The sequence below is a fragment of the Acomys minous genome (genome assembly GCF_964271855.1).
Source record: "Acomys minous genome assembly, chromosome: 2".
Lineage (NCBI taxonomy): Eukaryota > Metazoa > Chordata > Mammalia > Rodentia > Muridae > Acomys > Acomys minous.
In genome coordinates, this window is record NC_140484.1 from 71,770,113 (window position 1) to 71,789,963 (window position 19,851).

General features: G+C 50.0%; 1 protein-coding gene and 1 long non-coding RNA gene across 2 annotated transcripts; one reads left to right on the plus strand and one right to left on the minus strand.

Annotated features, from left to right (window-relative positions):
- Window positions 1-3,263: 3,263 nt before the first annotated feature.
- ZNF48 (zinc finger protein 48) lies at window positions 3,264-8,111 on the minus strand. The gene is made up of 2 exons (XM_084772773.1): window positions 7,720-8,111; window positions 3,264-5,908 (listed from the first exon to the last, which is right to left on the minus strand). Exon 2 carries the CDS (start codon window positions 5,890-5,892, stop codon window positions 4,105-4,107), a length of 1,788 nt encoding a protein of 595 aa, XP_084628899.1. The 5' UTR covers window positions 5,893-5,908; window positions 7,720-8,111; the 3' UTR covers window positions 3,264-4,104.
- A 401-nt stretch (window positions 8,112-8,512) lies between these two features.
- LOC311592431 lies at window positions 8,513-19,194 on the plus strand. The gene is made up of 4 exons (XR_014777407.1): window positions 8,513-8,630; window positions 11,060-11,222; window positions 18,096-18,405; window positions 18,548-19,194. It is a non-coding gene; the product is annotated as an uncharacterized lncRNA (long non-coding RNA).
- Window positions 19,195-19,851: the final 657 nt, after the last annotated feature.

Sequence of the window (19,851 nt, forward strand, 5' to 3'; positions counted from 1 at the left end):
GTGTGGTGTCTCATCTCTGTAATCTAAGTTACTGAGTTCAAAGCCAGCTGGGCAACAAGATAGAAGACTATTTAAAAAAGAGAGGGCTAAACAGACTGAGGGAAGCATGGCATGAGGTACCAGAAGAGGCAACTGTAGATGTGTGTTAGAAACTGTCTTCTGATGGTCAGAATGCTCCTTTGCAGTTACATGCTTTTTCAAAAGGTTATTGCTTAAAAATATATATGTCTGTGTTGTGTGCACACATGCTGGCAGGTGCCCAACCAGGCCAAAAGAAGGCATCTGATCTCCTGAGGCGGAGTTATAGGTAGTTGTGAGGGGATGCACATGGGTGCTGGGAACTAAACCCTGTTCCTCTGAAAGAGCAGCAAGCACTCGTGACAGAGGAGACAGCTCTCCAGCTCCTTAAAGGTTTTGTTTTGTTTTGTTTTAATGTGTATTTGTGCATGTGTGATGACATATATGCGTACCATGTTCCTGCAGGAGCCTCCAGAGGTCAGGAGAAGGCATCAAATCTCCTGGAGCTGGGGTCACAGATGGTTGTGAGCTACCACGTGGGTGCTGGGAACCAAACCCACGTCTTCTGCAAGAGCAGTAAATTCTCTTAGGCACGGAGCCCTCTTTCTAAGCCTAGTTTAATATTCTTACCGTGGCAGTTGGGTTAAGGAACTGTACCTTGCAGCACTTTGCCATTACCTGTGTGCCAAGGAAGGTCTGCCTTCTCCCAGACCTCGCCTCACATCGTTTGCACTGTGGTTTGACTCCTTCCCCTCTCTGTTTGTGGGCGTTTCAAGGGTAATGTGGAAAGAAATAAGGTGAAAAGGTTCGATCCATCACGGGTGGGGTGGGGAGGGTGGGGGTGGGGAGGCATCTTCCACCATGAATAGGATAGGCTTCCACCTCAGAATCTTCATTACAACTTAAAAGTCCACAAGGCAGGACGCAGGAGGCTGCTTATCCCCGCTGTCTTGGATCACTCCTCTGCAAATCTCTAAGCTTCAGTTCTGTCTCCTCTGAATTCTCAGTGGAGGAAGAGAGCGAAGAAAAGGCAATGCAAGTGGCAGGCCTAAGGGGAAGGCTAAGAGCAGTTGATAAGCCAGCCTGCCTCCATCTTAGGCTTGAGTGCCACCTGCAAGACAAAACTAGACTCATTTCTGTTTCTGAGGAAATCCGTGTCTCAGGGATTGGGCCATGCCCCACCTGTAACCTTAACACATGGTGCTGTCCCGCCTGTTCCAGAAACCATCAACCGTGCCTTTGTTTCAAAAGGCTGTTTATCACCATCTTGCAAGCTTGTCTTTGTTTGAAAAAACGGTGGTTGTGCCTCCTGAAGCAGCAGCCTGTCTCCATGTGAGGCTTGAAAGCCTTCTTACAGTAAAGGCGGCGGGCTAGCTTCATTCCTGTTTATGATTAAACCCGTTTCTCAAGGATCGGGCTATGCTCCACCAGTAACCTTAACTACAAATGGTTCTGTACCTCATGTCCCAGGAATGGCAATTGTGTGTGTGTTTCAAAACGTTGTTTATAACTACCTTGCAACCCTACCTTTGTTCTGAAGGTTCCACGAGCACCTCAGACTACCTGTTGTTATGACTACCTTGTAAGACCATCTTACAATCCCGTCTTTGTTTCAGGTCATTATGACTTCCTATGCTTATGTCTCTGCTGCTGTAAGCCCACCTAATTTGTCTGCCAAATCCCCCTTTTGCCAGTCCCCAACCCATGAGCTGTAAAAGCCTTGTCTTCCTCACATCCAATACTGACCTCTTGAACCCTCCCTTGGGGGGAAGTCAGCCTGTGTACACGAATTAAAAAGCTTGTTTTAGTTGTTTGTTTTAATTTGGCCATGATTTGGGTTGATGGTCTTTCTCCTGAAATCTTTGGGATTAACAGAGGTTCACACCCCACACCCGTTTCAAAAATGTTATGGGTGCAAATGTTTGCTTGTATGAGCACCGTGCACATGCCTGGTGCAGCAGCGTTCAGAAGAGGGCGTCACATCCCTGAAACCGGAGCTAGGGGTGGTTTGTAAGCCACTATGTGGGTCCTGGAAACAGAATCGGGTCCTCTCCACCACTGAGCCATCTGTCCAGCCCAGGAGTTGTGCCTCACACAGAGAGATGAAGCGATGACAAGGTTCTCAATGGAGCAGTGGCATGGTCTGACAGAAACGTTCAAAGTGTACTGGGGTGTGCCTGGATAAAGGAGACAAAGCATCAGCAAGAATCTTCAGAGTCCCTCAAAGGGCCCCACGCACGACCAAGCAGGTGCTCATGTACTGGGGTAAGCAAGCCTCTTCCAACCCTGGGGAGATCGCAAAGCTACGTTTCGGTTATGCACAAGAGTCTGAAGCAATGGACTTCTCAGAAAGCCAGTCAGATGGCTAAGATCTCGAGAGAACCTCTCTGATTATTCCTGAACAACTAGCTGAGTTACCAGGTCTGGCAGGAACTTGCCAAGTAAGATGAATGGAGCTAATGATTCCCGCCACTGGCCAATTAGGTTAGCTCCATCCCCTGACTTTTGCCACTTAGAACAAGATAGGCACCTGCTTTCTGCTCCCTAGGAAGCTCTGGTGCTGGGGAAGTAATGGGATTTGTTTGTTTTTCGAGACAGGGTCTCTGTGTGTAGCCTTGGCTGTCCTGGACTCGCTTTGTAGACCAGACTGGCCTGGAACTCACAGTGATCCACCTGCCACTGCCTCCCAGGTGCTGGGATTAAAGGCGTGCGCCACCACACCGGGCCAAATAACGGGACTTTTAAAGCCTGGGGAAGCAGGTCTTCTCACATTCCCTTGTTGATGAATTACCATCCTGACGACTCTCTGAACCTGTACCAGGCAGGTTGGCAACATTCCGTCAACCTCACTGACCACTGGCCCTTCCTTCTTGGTACCTCAGTTTTTTTTCAAGGGTCCTGTTTGTAGCTAGGTTCCTGTGGGCAACCAGATCTTGGCCTAAGGCATCAGCTGACAAACCTGAATACTTAGTGTTTCCTTGGCTCTGGTTCTTTATAGCCCAGCCTGTCCCAGATCCAAGCGACCCTCCTGCCTCATTTCTCCTCAATTCTGGGATTACAGGCATGAACGATGATACCTTCCTCCAATGAAAGCAGCTAAGTTTTCTAAGACAAACTCTTTTATTTAAGGGACCTATTAAGAACCATGGCTCAGGGCTTTGCCTATGGCAGTGCTGCTACACCGACTTCAGGCATTGCTGAGGGTTGTGTTTTCTCATGTACACATACACACACAGACTCAAACCTCAGACAAGGGACAATTTATTAGTAAGGAGACAGACACTTAGCTGTGGAGACTTCAAGCTTCTCTGGCCTGCACTGGCCCTGCCCTTGCTCAGCAAGCTGGTCTTCACAGATGTCCATCCTCAATGACCTAAGCTTTGTATACAGACCGGAAGCTCTGAGTGTCCCGCTAGCTTTGCTCTACTTCACCAGTGTTCCAGTGCCAGGGTGGGAAGGGCCCTCAAGCGCTCATAGATTGAAGCTCTTTCCCCATGTGCCCTTCTTGGATAATCATGCCCAGTAGACCCACCCCACCACAGCGACACTCCCCCTCAGGGTGGTCAAGATGCCCCTGCCTTGTTTGACACCTTAAACTCAAACACTCTGTCCTCAAAGCCTAAAGTTGGGAGGATCAAGTATTTTTGTTTTGGTTTGGTTTTCTTTTTTGTTTCACCACGTAGTCCTGGCTGACCTAGAACTCTGTGTAGATCAGTCTGGCCATGGACTCAAGAGATCTGCCTGCCTTTGCCTCCTGAGTGTTGGATTTAAAGGTTGTCCACAACTGTGTGCAGCTGCAGGGTGAGTTAACAAAAGGCAGTAGGGTTGTAGAACTGAGTCCAGCTTATCAATTTTACAACTACTGAGGGCCTACTCTGCTAGGCAGTGTTCTAGAAGCTGGGATACGGCTCACGCTGGCAAGATGCCAGCCCCTAACAAGACAGTTCCCTGAGCATGAAGGTTCCGGTCTCTAATCTGTTTCTATCTATGCTCATTCTCCTCATCCCTCCCACTGTTTCCCAGGCTCCTCTCTGCCCTCAACAGCAGATACCCTCCCTGTAATGCTCTGGGCCTCTAGCCTCCTCATCACTCCATTCCAGTTGGTGCCTCTTCCTGGAGGGGCCTTGACTGGCCATCCCCCACCCCAAAGGGCCTTAAGACCAGATGCCCACGCTGGTGCTTCATCCGCGCAGAGCTGTCACCAAAGCCCTTGCCACACTCTGCACATTTGTACGGCTTCTCCCCAGTATGTGTACGCCTGTGTTTGACTAGATCTGAGCTCCGGGGGAATTCTTTCCCACAGAAGCCACACACATGGAGCTGGCTGGGTCCAGAGGGCTGGCCCTGCACTTGAGACTGGGGGTCTACGGGTACAAGACCAGGAGGGTTATGTGGCCGTAGGAGAGTGGATGGCAGCGGCGGTGGTGGTGGTGGTCTGGTGCGTTCGCCCTGGTGGGTGCGGAGGTGCTTGACTCGGGCAGAGCTGTCAGCGAAACCCTTGCCACACTCGGGACAGAGGTAGGGCTTCTCCCCTGTATGCACACGATGGTGTTTTACCAGGTCAGAGCTTCGGCGGAAGCCTTTGCCACACTCAGGACACTTGTGAGGCTTATCACCGGCCAGCGGTGGGGGTGGCTCCCCGGCCTGGGGGCCCCCGGGCTCTGGTTCTAAACCAGGCAGGCCAAAGGGCCCGTCACTGGAATGTGAAGGGCTGCGGGGCGTCAGTGAGGGGCTAGTGCCCAGAGGGGCTGGAGGTGGGCTGGGAAGGAGGGAGGCTACAGGGTAGGCTGAGAAACTCAAGTCCTGGGGCTCCACATGGGTAAGGCGGTGCCGGAGGAGGGTGGAGCTGAGGCTAAATGTGCGGTTACATTCTGGGCAGGCGTGAGGCCTCTGGCCGCTGTGGGTGCGGAGGTGCTTTACCCGGGCAGAGCTGTCAGCAAAGCCCTTGCCACACTCAGGGCACAGGTACGGCTTCTCACCTGTGTGCACCCGCAGATGCTTCACCAGGTCGGAGCCCCGGGCAAACTCCTTTCCACACACATCACAAGCAAAGGGTTTGGGTCCTAGGTGACTGCGCTGGTGGCTCAGCAGGCTGCAGCTCAGCACGAACCTTTTGCCACAGTCAGTGCAGATATATGGCTTGTCCTGGGCCTTGGGACTGTGTGTAGCTGTTGGAGGTGCCTGAGACGGCTGCCGTCCAGGGGGAACCACCAGCTGGGGGAGCTGCTCCCCTCTGTGTGTCCGCTGGTGCTTTATTCGGGCAGAACTGTCACCAAAGCCCTTGCCACAGATGCCACACTTGTAGGGCTTCTCTCCTGTGTGTGTCCGCTGATGTTTTACCAGGTCAGAGCTCTGCCGGAAGCTCTTGCCACATTCGCCACAGATAGTGGGGCGTTCACCAGCAGGAACCCGAGATCGAGGCGTCTTGGGAGGACCTGGGGCTGCTGGCTGGACCCGAAAGGGCTTCTCCCCTGTGTGAGTTCGTTGGTGTTTGATTCGGGCTGAGCTATCCCCGAAGCCCTTGTCACAGACCCCACACTTGTAGGGCTTCTCCCCCGTGTGTGTCCTCTGGTGTTTCACCAAGTCTGACATCTGCCTGAAACTTTTGCCACACTCACCACACACAGCAGCTCTGTCGTGGCTACCCTGTCCCCAGCGGGGCTCTCCCAGGACCCGGGGGACTGGGTCTTGAGGCTGACGCTTTCCAAGGCCTTCTCTGCGGACCCAGAAGTCATACCAGCTGTGGATGCCTTCAGGTTTGAGAGAAGCGCTTTGCACTTCGTGGCCTGGGGCTAACTGTTCCTCTTGCTTGAACTCTGAGCCATCCCTGTCCTGTGGAGCGTGTTCAAACTCTTCCACTGGAGAATCCTCCATAGTTTCACGCTTAGAGCTAGGTAAAGAAAACAGAATTATAAATCTCACAGTTGGCTCAACCCCATCTTTTCTTTTGGTGCTATGGGAGTGGACCCCAGGGCCTCTACCCTAGCGGCAAATTCCAGTGACTTCCCAGTAAGACTTTTTTAAGGTTGCGCGATGTCTACTGAATTTAGGAGCACTAATTACCTATCTCTCGGTAATTATAAGTGCTACTGTGCTGCATCCCCAGCTGAGACAGGGGTTTCCATAACTTGCCCAGGCTGGCCTTGAACTTTCATTCCTGCCAGGCATGGTGGCACATGCCTTTAATCATAGTACTGGGGAGGCAGAGGCAATAGTTCTGACTTCAAGGCCATCCAAGGAGGCTACATAGTAAGAACTTGTCTCAAAACAAACAAACACCTTTCTCAGCCTCCCAAATCCTTGGATGAGAGGTGTGCACCACCATCCAGGCTTACCATGTTTTTAATTAACAGTCACTACACTAAACAACATGGGACCCTCAAAATCCTGTCTATTAGTCTTTTTATTTTACACTCATGGAAACAATGAGAATTAAGGTAATTTCTCTTTTTTTTTTTTTTTTTTCGAAACGATGTTTCTCTGTGTAGAGAGGCTGTCCTGGAGTTCACTCTGTAGACCAGGCTGGCCTCGCTGCCCCTTTTATTTTACACTCATGGAAGCAATGAGAATCAAAGTAATTTGTTTCTTTCTTTTTTTTTTTTTTTGAAACAATGTTTCTCTGTGTAGAGAGGCTGTCCTGGAGTTCACTCTGTAGACCAGGCTGGCCTCCGCTGCCCCAGCCACCACCACATGAAAGTTAGTACAGAATAGCAAGTTTCTAATTCCCATCCACCCAAGCCTGTGTCATATTACAATATTTCTGTTTCAAAAGCCTAGTATTTGGTCTACTCAATCTCTGTTTTGGTTCCCCCCCCCCCCCCAGTTTTTTGTTTGTTTTGTTTTGTTTGAGACTGGGTCTCTGTGTAGCTTTGGCTGTCCTGGACTCACTTTGTAGACCAGGCTGGCCTCGAACTCACAATGATCCACCTGCCTCTGCCTCTGAGTGCTAGGATTAAAGGCATACGCCACCACACCCGACTTTCCACCAGTTCTTGAGACTGTCTTACTATACTGCCCAGGCTGCCTTTGAATTCTCCACTCTCCTTGGATTACAGGCATGTGTCACTAACACACATCCCTTGTAAATTAAATGATCCTGTATGTACCTACTTCCCTATAGATACACAGATATGAGGTGGTAGAAAAAAAAAAGGACAAAAGTAGTAATGATTCTAACTGTGGGTTACGCACAGCTCGGCTGTCCCAAGAGAGACAAGAGATAAAAAGTCAAGGACAGACATCATTCTACAGCAAAAATAAACTATGAGGAGGAATGTGGCTATGTGGGAAAAGATACTGAGACTGGTCTGCGCACACAAGGTTTGTACTTAACACTAGTTTCACTAAGGCTTTTTTGACTAATAGAAATAAGGAGACTGGGGAGGTTTTGAGAAGGCCGGCAGCGTTAGGGCTGGGTTTACATCAGACTGGCTGCAGATCGCATGCTGAGGAGGAAAGAGCAGGGGAGGTTAGCACAATTGAGCCAGGGGGCCTACAGTAGGGCTGAGGCAAGTAAGGATGAGTGAAGGCCCGGGGGGAGGGGGAGAGAGCATTGGGGAGGATGCCCCTCATGGCCTGGCACACAGTAGGTGCTCAGAAACCTTGGCTCCTTCCCCTCGGATTTTGCTCTCCGGCCCCTTCACCCATCCCCGACTTTTCCTGGGTCCCCAACCATCCATTACCTGTCAACGCGGCCCTCACCTGTGCGGATGGCTGAGCCGCTCCCCGGAGTGCGCTGCACGACGGAGCTCTGCGCCCCGGGTCTGGGTCGCACGCTGCACCGTCGGCCCACGACCGGGGTGCGGCTCCGGTGATTCCGCGGGCACCGGTGGCCCGTTCCCCGCCTAGCAACAGGGGCCCTAACCGCCAGTCGCTCGGATGCGGGCACCGCGCCGGGCAGTGCCAGGAGGGGGCTCGGCCCACGTCCCGGGCGCCGCGGGGCGGGACGGGAAGCGGAAGCACCGGCTGCAGCGAGCCGCTCTAGGACCCGGAGGAGCCGCGGGCTCCGCGGCGGCGGCGACTTCTTCTAGCGGTGCCCTCTGAGGGTTAGCGCCGTGCCTCCTCGGCTGGTCTAACTGGCGCCGTGGGGCCCGACTGCCCGCGTGGAGCAACCGGAAAAGAGCCCGGGGATGGAGTGGGAGAGACCGAGGCAGACAAAGGGCTACGGAGAGCCGGCGGGCGGGGCGGAGCGACGAGGCGGGGGGAAACAAAGCCCGGCGCCGGGTGGGGGCTGGGCTGGGGGCGCTCGGGCCGAGCTCGAGCCTAAGAGGCAGGACACTGCACGGAGACTGGTGCAAGGGACTGGGTACCGGAGACAAAGAGATGTAGAAACCGATTAAGAGTGGCCCCAAGTCACCCAGGCAGAGTCAGGGGCCCTAGGAGGAGGGGAGCCTGGAGAGAAACAGGCGGGAGGCAGAACAAAGGACAACAGGCGGACACAAAGGTAGATCGGGAAACAAAGGAAGGCAGCCAGCTTTGCAAAGACCACGCACAAGGAGGGACTGAAGAATTAAACCCTGCCTCCATCTTGCTGGGACCATGTCTCAAGGGACGCAGGCCCCAGAAGCATAGACCCAGGATCTCGTCTTGTAGGCGAGCTTTCCTTTGTAGGGGTGAGTATCCAGAGTCTTCGGTCCTGCCACAAAAAGAGAGCTAACGGGGTTTTTATTCATATGTATTAGCATCATACACGAAAACATAAGTTTGAGGTAAAGTTGAAACATGCATCGTCTGTCCCTTGAGTGCTACCAGTTTTAAAGAAAAGCTTACAAATCATTAGAGAGGCCGGGCACGATGGCACATGCCCTTCATCCCAGCACTTGGGAGGCAGAGGTAGGCAGATCGTTTGAGTTCGAGGCCAGCCTGGTCTACAAAGTGAGTCCAGGCCAGCCAAGGCTACACTGAGAAACCCTGACTCGAAAACAAAAAAAAATTAAAAAAAAAAAAAAAACACAAATCATTTGAGAGTCTGGGCCAGTGAGATGGTCAGTAGGAAAAGGTGATTGTCACCAAGATTGACAACTGAATTCTGCCAGGGAACCCATGTGGTAGATGTTGTGCAAGTTGTCCCTGACCTCCACACCCACTCATACAACGCATCCCCCATTACTCCAACTTAAAAAAAAAAAAAGCTAAAAATTGCTGGTTCCTGTTTGTAAGTATACTGCTCCAGTCTGCCTAGCAACCTATGATGTCATTACCTACCTGCCCCTAGGTGTGCCCCTGCCCAGGAGTATATAAAAGGAGGAACCACCTATCTCTCTTTTGTTTCTCTCTTATCTCTTCTCTCTTCCTCTGTCTCTGTCTGTCTGGGGCACCCTCCCTTTCTTCTCCCCGCATGTTCATATAATAAACTCCATATCATCTCTGTCGTGTGGTGCATATTTCCTATTTAAAATTGGTTCCCCTTACACTCCAATGTCTTTTTTTTTTTTTTTTTTTTTTTTTTTGAGACAGGGTTTCTCTGTATAGCCTTGGCTGTCCTGGACTTGCTTTGTAGACCAGGCTGGCCTCGAACTTATGGACATGCCTCTGCCTCCTGAGTGCTGGGATTAAAGATGTGTACCACCAACGCCCTGCTTCCAAAGTCATTTTTTAATTATAGGAAAAGGGAGGAATCCTGCCTCAAACTGCCTAGCAACCTATGATGTCATTATCTACCTACCTGCCCAGGAGTATAAAAAAGAACAAACCCATCTTGTCTCTTACCTCTCTCTCTTGCTCTCTTATCTCTCTCTCTCTTCTTCCTCCATGCTGATATAATAAACTTCTCCATATCATATCTGTTGCCTGGCATCTTGTTTTTCATATTTAAAACTGCTAATCTCAGAGATGGGAGGAGAAAGACCACTGACCCAAATCATCATGGCCAAGTTAATTAAAGCAAGCTTTGTTAGCTCATGTACATGGTGTTAGCATGCTACCACAGTCTGCCTAGCAACCTATGATGGCATTACCTACCTGCCACCAGGTGTCCCCCTGCCCAGGAGTATATGAAAGGACAAACTCACCTCTTCCCTATCCTTTTCTTTGTCTGTTCCTCTCTTATCTTTCTCTAGCTCTGTTTCTCTTCCTCTCTGGGGTACCCCTACCATTATAATAAATGCCTCCACATCTTGTCTGTTGGCTGGCATCTTATTTTTCATATTTAAAACATGGCTTGCCTCCGACTAAGAGAGACCCAAAAAGTCAGCATTAGTCTGGAGGAAATGGGGTGGTTATAGCTCAGGGGTAGGTGGGTTTTCAGGCAAATAGATGGGGCTACAGCAGCAGAACATGAGAAGGTAGGCATAACAAAGTAGTCACAACAGCCTTTTGAAAACAATGGTAGGGTTGCAAGACGGTCATAACTTTTTGGAACAAAGACACGGTTGCTGTTTTCAGGAACAGGCAATGCAATACCATTTATAGTTTAGGTTACAAATGGGGCATGTGTTAGGAACTACCCCCATTCCAGAACCAGGTGCACCCCCAGCCTGCCCTCAGTGACACAGTGCCAGCAGCCACATCATCACAGCTGCCATATCCTTTACAAAGCCTATGTCATCATGGCACCTCCCCTCTCTCTCTAGGGGAATGTGTAGGCTCTGTTTCTTAACAATTAAACTTTATTGTACAACCCAACTAGCTTACACAAGAGGGAAAAAAGGCTAAAGGGAAAAAAGAGTAACCTTCTGGTATCTGCCAGGAACCAAATGGCCCGTGGCCGACCCTCACCCATCCAGCACCTGCAGCAAACATCCTGCTTGGCCACTCACTAGGCACGCAAGGCATCCGGCTTAGCCCTGAGAAGAGAGCGATCCGATCCTGAGATAACCACAGAGACATCCTGCTTTGCCCCAACTAGGAAAACCCCTCCCCCTGCAGATGTTCCTGGGGCTCAACCCCAGAAGATTCTGTACTTTTCCATTACCCTCCTCGCTTACCCCCGCCCTCCCTAAAGCAGGTTTTAAAAAGCCTGCCCTTACCTTCAATAAACGGCTCTTGACAAGCTACGGTTTCCCTGAGCCCTGCCTCTCTCTCGCCCATTTTTTATCCACAGGTTGCGACCCTCCTCGGCTCCCCCTAATAACTGACCAGCTGGCCTGGTCGAGTGGCGCCCAAAGTGGGGCTCGAGGCATGGGTTTCTCCCCGAATGGATTAAGGGACCGGTCCACTGGATTTTTCATGACCAGCCGAGCTCGCCCGGCCGGCCTCGTCATTAGGTGAGTCATCTGTTCGCAAATCTCAAGAATGGGCCATTCGCTGTCCAAGGAAGCGAAGTTCATAAGAGGCTTAAAGGACATACTCAGAGAGAGGGGTATTAGGGTAAAAAAGAAACATTTGATTGAGTTTTTTGTTTTTATTGACCAGACCTGTCCCTGGTTCATGATTGATGGACCTATTATTCATTCTAAAAAGTGGCAAAAGGTGGGGCGTGAACTTAATGCAATTATCCAAAAAGATGGTAATGCAGCGGTTGCAGACAGTATTTTTTCTTATTGGGGCCTTATACGGGACATAATTGAGTCCAGCGAAAACGAAAGCAGACAGAGGCAACTCCTATCCGTGGCTGAACTCTGCCTGCGCGAATCTCTCCCTCCTTCTCGTGTTCCTTCCTGTTCCTCTTTGCAGGGTTCCTCCCTTACGCTCATTGACATGTCCCCTGATTCTGTTTCTCCTACATCCTTGGAGCCCTTAAAAAATCCTTCCCCTGCGCCCGCTTCCAACCCTTCCCCTTCCTCCCGCCTATGAGGACCTCATTTCCGCTATGGAACGCGGGTGTTCGCCGCTTTGTGCCCCTGTTTTTCCCCTAAAAAAGGCACCCTCTGTCCGGTCCGGTCCGCCAGCCTCTCCTGTTCCCCCTCCGTTGGCCACCCCTTCACATGCCCCCCCCCCGCCATTCCGCCATTTTCCTTTCTCAGGCCCCAGATGAGCCCTTGGACCCAGATGCTGCCGCCACCCTTGAGGAGGAGGCTGCTCAATACCATTCCGACGATGGCCTCCTCCGCGCGGCGCCAACCTTTTCTTCCTCTACCTTGCTCACTCTTCCCCCTCCTCTTGCTGAGCCCTACCCTGCCTCCCGGCTCCCGCCATCTTGTTCCCTCCCAAACTGCTTTTGCCAGACGGAGGCCCATCTCCAACACCAGATCTCCCATGCGACCCAGATTCTTCAACAACGGCTTTCACTTTTAACAACGCGCCTTTCCTCCACAGCCCCATTTATTTTCCCCGTCACCCGTTCTCAGAGCCAGCCTGCCTCGAGCGGGGCAAAAACTGAGGCCACTGATTCAGGCGCTGCTTCGGGAGAGCCACCTGCCCCTACACCCTCCCAGTCGTCCGCGGCCCTTGTAGATTCTGATAGTGAGCATGATTCCTCAGGTTCGGAGGGAGAACAGAAAGGTGGTGGAACGGCTCCTGACCCTACCCCCACTGCTTATCATAAACTCAAATTTAAAAAGCTAGAAAAACTTAACACGGCTGTCCGTAGTTACGGACCTAATGCGCCGTTCACACTCTCCCTCCTTGATAATTTGGCAGATGGAGGCCATCTAACGCCCAACGAGTGGATCACCACTGCACAGTCTGTCCTCACTCGAGGACAGTTCCTTTCTTGGAGGGCGGACTGTGCTGATCGCTGCCGTGACCTTATCCGAAAAAACGTACAGCAGGGACATCGTGAGACCCGTAAATGGTCTCTTGACAAACTCCTTGGCCAGGGCAAATATGCCACTGACGAAAAACAGCATGCACTCCCCTTCTCCTTACTTTCCCATTCTAGTTCTGCCGCCCTCGCTGCTTGGAGAACTATTGCCTCCACGGGCTCTGCCCTGTCCCCTATTACCAAGATTCTTCAGGGACCTCAAGAGTCCTTCAGCGACTTCGCTGCACGCCCCCTGGAGGCTTCAGAAAGATCCCTTGGTCCTGGCCAGACAGACAGTAAATTTCTTACACAATTGGCCTTTGAAAATGCCAACTCAGCCTGTAAGGCAGTTCTTAGACACAAATACAAGGGCAGGGATCTTGATGAGATGATTCAGCTTTGCTGAGAGGTTGACCCCCTAACTGATAAGTTTACCAAGGCCATTATGGCCGTCGGAGCTTTCCCTAGCAGGGCCTCCTGTTTCCGGTGTGGCCAATAGGGACATTTTGCCCACGCCTGCCCAAATGAGCGTAATTGCCCACCCTCACAGGCTGGACAGCCACCGGTCGTTCCGCCACCCACTGGATTCCGGGGACCTGTGGCCCGCCCCCCCCCACTACGCTCTGCCCTCGTTGCCGTAGAGGTCGTCATTGGGCCAACACCTGCCGTTCCACTGTTGATGCCGTGGGTAACCCTCTCCCCCCGCGTTCGGGAAACTCCTCTGGGGGCCAGTCCCGGGCCCCTCACCCTATCCAATTCCAGCCTGCGTCGGGACCGGTGTCACAGGCTCCCCCCAATCTACAGACCCGCTTCCATCCACAGACCTCCTACCCCACCTCCTAAACCCAACCTCCTCCCATTCCAGCGGCGGCCCCTTGCCCTCCCCCACAGGATTGGACTTCCGTGCCACCTCCTCCACAATACTGACGCCCGAGGATGGAACCTTGTCCTTGCCTGTCTCCCTCTATGGAAACCCTCCCCCTCTTCCCCTCCTGGTCCTCGGCCGCGCCTCTTCTGCCCTTATCGGGCTACTCATCTATCCCCTCGTTCTAAAACACCCGCTCCCTTCTCCTGCGCTCCTCCTTGCCGCCGCTACCCAGGGCCCTCTCTCCATCTCTCCTGGTCAGATTTTGGCCTGGGCCCTTCCTTTAACCCTGGCTGACGCTGTTGTCTCTCCTCCCACCGCCCCGACTCCCTCCCTGCCCCCCTCCACTTTTTGGGTCCAACGCTTAACTTCCGATAGACCCCATCTTACACTAAGGCTTGATGGCCGCCCCTTTGAAGGCATCATTGATTCCGGGACAGATTCGACGGTTCTGTCCCAATCTTCTTGGCCCTCGTCTTGGCCCTGTCAGCCCTCCCTTACTCACCTTCAGGGCATCGGAATATCTACCAACACCCTTCAAAGTTCTAAGGTCCTTCGCTGGACTGACCCTGATGGCCAGACGGGGACGGTGCAACCATTCATTGTCCCCGGGTTACCCGTTAATCTGTGGGGCCAGGACATACTCTCCCAGATGGGGGTCTTTATCTATAGCCCCTCCTCTCCTGTCACGCATCAACTTTTGGATCAAGGCTATCTGCCAGGCCAGGGCCTCGGCAAGCTGGGACAGGGGCATCTCGAGCCCATTGTCCCTACGCTTAGGACTGGTCGCCAAGGGCTGGGATATAAAAAAAAAAATTTTATAAGGGCCACTTATCCCCCTGCACTCCAGGCCAATAAAATTACTTGGAGAACTGATTCTCCTGTCTGGATCAATCAGTGGCCCCTTCCTTCCCGTAAACTGGCCGCAGCCTCAAGGCTGGTGCAGGAGCAACTTGATGCAGGCCATGTTGAGCCCTCTACTTCCCCCTGGAACACCCCCATTTTTGTCATCCAAAAAAAGAATGGTGCCGGGCGACTCCTCCAGGACCTCAGAGAAATTAACAAGACCATGATGCCCATGGGAGCTCTGCAGCCTGGTCTCCCCTCTCCTGTAGCTATCCCTAAAGGATTTCATAAACTCGTTCTCGACCTTAAAGATTGCTTCTTTTGCATTCCCCTACACCCTGACGATTCCAAACGTTTTGCCTTCAGCCTCCCTGTCGTTAATCATGTGGGGCCCTCACCCAGATTTCAATGGTGGGTGCTTCCCCAGGGCATGGCCAACAGTCCTACCCTTTGTCAAAAATATGTAGCCCAGGCCCCCGAGATCAGACCTTGATTTTCACCACTGCTGAGGTATGACTCAATCATTTGTTAAATCTGATCCTAAATTTACTTAGAGATTCTCCCACGTGGCTCTGGCTCTAGCCCCTACACATGGCCTGCCTTGCCCCAGGCCCCTCCAAGTCCTTTACCCGGCCTGCAAGATTCCAAAAGGGGGTGTTCTTTGCACCCTTCTTTCATTGGCTTTCTGTTACAGACCCCCGGCCTCGTTAAAAGCTTAACCTCTGTTCTTCCTCTCTGATGTCTTTCTATGCTCTCAAAAAATATCTCTTCAAAATTATATATTTACGACATACTGTATATGATTCAACCTTGGTTCAAAATGTTTTTGTTTTTTAAAGATTTATTTATTTATTAAGTATACAGTGTTTTGACTTCACCTGCACACCAGAAGAGGGCACCAGATCTCATTATAGATGGTTGTGGAGCCACCATGTATGTGGTAGCTGGGAATTGAACTCAGGACCTTTGGAAGAACAGGCAGTGTTCTTAACCTCTGAGCCATCTCTCCAGCCTTGGTTCAAAATGTTTTTAACTACCTATGTCTTCACTAGTTCTTGGATGAATGCTGCTCCTACTTCCACCAGCTGCTCTGGGGTCATCTGCAGGCTTCCTGGCCAAAGGGTTTGCCAAAATAAATTCAAATGTAACTTTAGAATTGTTCTACAATGTTCTGCTATATTGCCAGCTGTGGAAACTGTGATGTTTAAATTCTAGAGAAATTCATTTGTTTACATTGTTAGAACTTGGATATTATGCCCAACCTTCATTCTCAAATGCTTAACAATCACTGTATTAGAAATATGGTTAGCCTTGTTTTCCGACTATGACAATGTTATTAATCTATAGTATAACTTTATACTTTTAAAGCTGTGGACTTTCTATAAACTAAATCATACAGGAAATTGTTCTGCTCTCTTTATGGACTGTGTTTGTGTTTTTTAAGGCTCCAACTTAACAGGGATGAAACCTAAAGTCTTAGTCTTTGATGATTAAGATAAATTATAGACCTTTAACTGATTGCAGGATTAAGCTTTATTTAATATTTAGATGTATTTCAAATACACATGGTCCTCAAATACTTATCTACAGAATATGGCATAATCACAGATCAAAGCATTCTATTTTATGTTTCCAGGGTGTAGTTAGAGCAAATAACTAAATACAGACATAAATTGCTTCACTCAGATATGCTAACCCTCAAGTTTGTCAGAGACCTGCTGAATATGGCATTTAACATGTGTAGTTTAGCCAGGTGCAGTGGCACCCGCCTTTAGTCCCAGCACTCAGGAGGCAGAAGATCATTATGAGTTCAAGACCAGCCGGGCCTACAAAGCAAGCCAAGGACAGCCAAGACTACTCAGAGAAACCTTGTTTCAAAAAACAACAACAGCTGGGCATGGTGGCACATGCCTGTAATCCCAGCACTTGGGAGACAGAGGTAGGTGGATCACTGTGAGTTCGAGGCCAGCCTGGTCTACAAAGTGAGTCCAGGACAGTCAGGGCTTCACAGAGAAACCCTGTCTCGAAAAACTAAAAGGATTAAAAAGAAGAAGAAGAAGGAGGAGGAGGAGAAGAAAAGAAAGAAAAACAACAACAACAAAACATATGTAAGTTTATTATGATAAACAAAGATTTCCAAATCCTAGCAGTAGTTCCTCAAAGTCTCCAAGAGGATCTGGAACAACAGATGCCCTCAAGCCTGGATTGTGGTACGCTACCGCTGGACAAGATCGCCCCCAACGCCTCGCCCTCTGCTAGGGCCTGCCTGAACCGAGGGCAAACTGAACCCCTGCAGAGTTACATCTCACGTTGTCGAGAATGAGGTGATGTCAGGCACTCCCATGTTCTTGCACAGAAAGTCTCTCCTCCTCTGTGGCTGATGGCCAGACAGCCTCTGCTCACCGGGCCATGAAAACCACAGGAGCTTGGGGCAACTGTCTATGTAGTGGACTTTGACTAGTCATCGCTGTGATTTTTTTTTTTTGATACATAGATTCATTTTGGTTACAATTTATCCTTCTCAGGTGTCTGGTGGCATTGAAGGCTAAGCTAATGTTAGCTTGGTAGCTAAGCAAACAATTAGCTCCTTAGCCTATAGTAACCCATCATGTTACTTTATTAGTCAGTTCACTAGCTAATTAAAACTACTGGATAGGAGATCTTTTATTTAAAAAGGGAAACATGTTTTCCCTTCTCACAGACCTCATGCTAAAGCTTCGGATGCTTTCTCAGCCCTCTCCGTGTACAAGGGAGCAGGCTGTAAGCATCACTCCGAGAGCTATTGCTGCCAAGTCTAGATACAGTCTATCTTGTAACCAAACTTAAGTTGTTGGTGGTGGGTTTTTGTTTTTGTTTTTGTTTTTGAGACAAGGTTCTTCTGTGTCCTCTGTGCAGCCTTGGTTATCTGGACTCACTTTGTAAACCAGGCTGGCCTCGAACTCACAGAGATCCACCTGCTTCTGCCTCCCAAGTGTTGGGATTAAAGGTGTGTGTCACCATGCCCAACTATAACCAAATTTAAAAAGCAGGTCTCAGAGACAACCTTTTACCATTCTTTTAGCTAAAGGACAGTGACTGCTCACAGCAATTTCACCTGTGTTTCATGGGAAATAATTAGATAAGAATACAAAGGTTTAAGTTAAAAAGGAAGGCATTTTAAGGTTGGGAAATGCAAGTTATGAGGGCTAGAGTGTCCAAAAGGTGATTTAAGGCATCCAAAAATAGATTAAAATGCTTCAGATTTATTCTTGATGCTATGCTATTGGTTTTTACAAAAGATTTATTTATTATTATGCAGGCAAAACACTGTATGCATAATAATAAATAAATCTTAAAAAAAAAACAACCAATAGCATAGCTTCAAGATTTTGCCTGCATGTAGACTTTCATGCCAGAAGAGGGCACCAGATCACATTATAGATGGTTGTGAGCCGCTATGTGGTTGCTGGGAGTTGAACTCAGGACCTTTGGAAGGTTAGGCGGTGCTCTTAACCTCTGAGGCATCTCTCCAGCCCATGCTATGCTATTGTTGTATTGACTGTTTAGAGCTTTGACACTAATCACTGGAGCTATGACTTATTAATCTAACTATGGTAAAAAAAAAAATAAAAATAAAAATAAAAATAAATAAATAAATAAATACTAAAAATTTTTTTTTCCACTATCATAGTCCAAGCTCAAGATTTTAAATTCCTTTTGCTTTGTCTTTTAAATATATGCTTAAAACGTTTCTCATTGTGCCAGACTTATATACATCCAGTCTCTTCTGGACAAAGGGAAGAGGCCCCTCTTTCATAATGTGTACTGATGCTGAAAATCAAGATCAAGTGAGCTTTGGCGCCTCCTACTTCTCAGAAGGCTTCTGTCTTCTCTGAGCTCACCGTAAAGAGTGCTCATGCTGTTAACAAGGGATGTGTCTACTGCCTTTTCTGCAACGTGTATTTCACTGCAGGCTGCAAACAACGGCGCTGTCTAAAATCCATCTCTTTTTGTAAACTTAAAAGGATTCTTGTAAGCCACAGGAAATCCACCTCTCGGATCAAATGGAACCCAGGTAAGAACTGCCAATCAGCAGCCTACGATTCCCACCTTTCCCCGATTTCAGAGGGTGGGGTTACATCCCTTTCCCCAGTTGCCAGCTTTCTGCACCCAACACCAGCTGATTGGTGCAAATGCCTCCCTTTGTCTGAGTGCAGGTACCCCGACCTCGGTCTTCATCACTTACGGCTGGCTCTCTGGTTTACGGGGGAGTGCGGGTACCCCAGCCTCTGTCTTCATCACTATGGCTGGTCCTTTCTGATGACCTTCAGGGAGGAGCTTTCCCTTTGGGTGAGCTGCCTCTCCAGCACAGTGTCCCCACCTTCCTTAGGTGAACTAAGACCAAGAGCTTTGACCAGTGCTGACAAATTGCTGGAACAGATTGTGCCAATTTTTGAGTCAAACCTTGCTCTGGGGATGGCTGAACAGGTCCCTGACTCTCCCTCCCTCCAGGCTCCCCTCGGGGATGCCTTCTGGAGAATTTCAAATCCTTACACCCGCATTAAGGGCTACTAAGCTTACACGCCTCTGCAACCTAAGTTGAACAGATCACATACAGGACATTGTGGAAGGACCGCAGGCTTTGTCTGGGGTGGAAGCAGTCTTGACGGGCTTTGCCCCCTTGGAAACACCATGGACACCCCACTGAGATGGATACTGTGATAGATTCAGAGGAGCCATCCTCAGGAAACAGACTGGGGACTCCAGCCAGGCTCTTAACATCGATGGGAGGAGGGAGCCTGAGGAAAAACCAGAGACTGCGGCCCTAGAGAGAGATGCAGGCGGAGAGGAGAAGGCTGCAGCTTCAGACCACGAGGGTGTGGATTGCTTCCATCTGAGAGAACATCAGTGTGCGGGGGTGGGGGGTGGGGTGGCGAAACACCTAGGAATTCGTCCCGTGGAGCTGATACCTGGAAGATTTATTCTTGTTCCCCGTAGCCTCTTTTCCCTCTTGTATAGGATAATTGGGTTGTATAATAAAATCTAATTGTTAAGAAACAGAGCCAAGGGCCAAGTGTGGCGCACGCCTTTAATCCCAGCACTCGGGAGGCAGAGGCAGGTGGATCGCTGTGAGTTCGAGGCCAGCCTGGTCTTCAAAGTGAGTCCAGGACGGCCTGGTCTACAAAGTGAGTCCAGGACAGCCAAGACTACACAGAGAAACCCTGTCTCGAAAAAGAAAAAAGAAAAGAAAAGAAACAGAGCCAACAGATATATTTAACTATCGCCAGCAATCTGGGGAACGGAAGGAGGTTCCCTACATTCAAGGTTTTTCTTGTCTTCACTCCAAACCTTCCACCTCTGCTTGCTCTCCCAGAAGTTTCAGATGTGCACCTAAAAGAAAATTTCTCCCTCACCTACTTAACTTTGTCTTCTGCCCATACACATGTTCCAGTACCCTGCCAGACTTCCTACATCCAAGACAGCGAGCGCCAAAGCAGCCACCCACAGGAGCTCCAGTCCA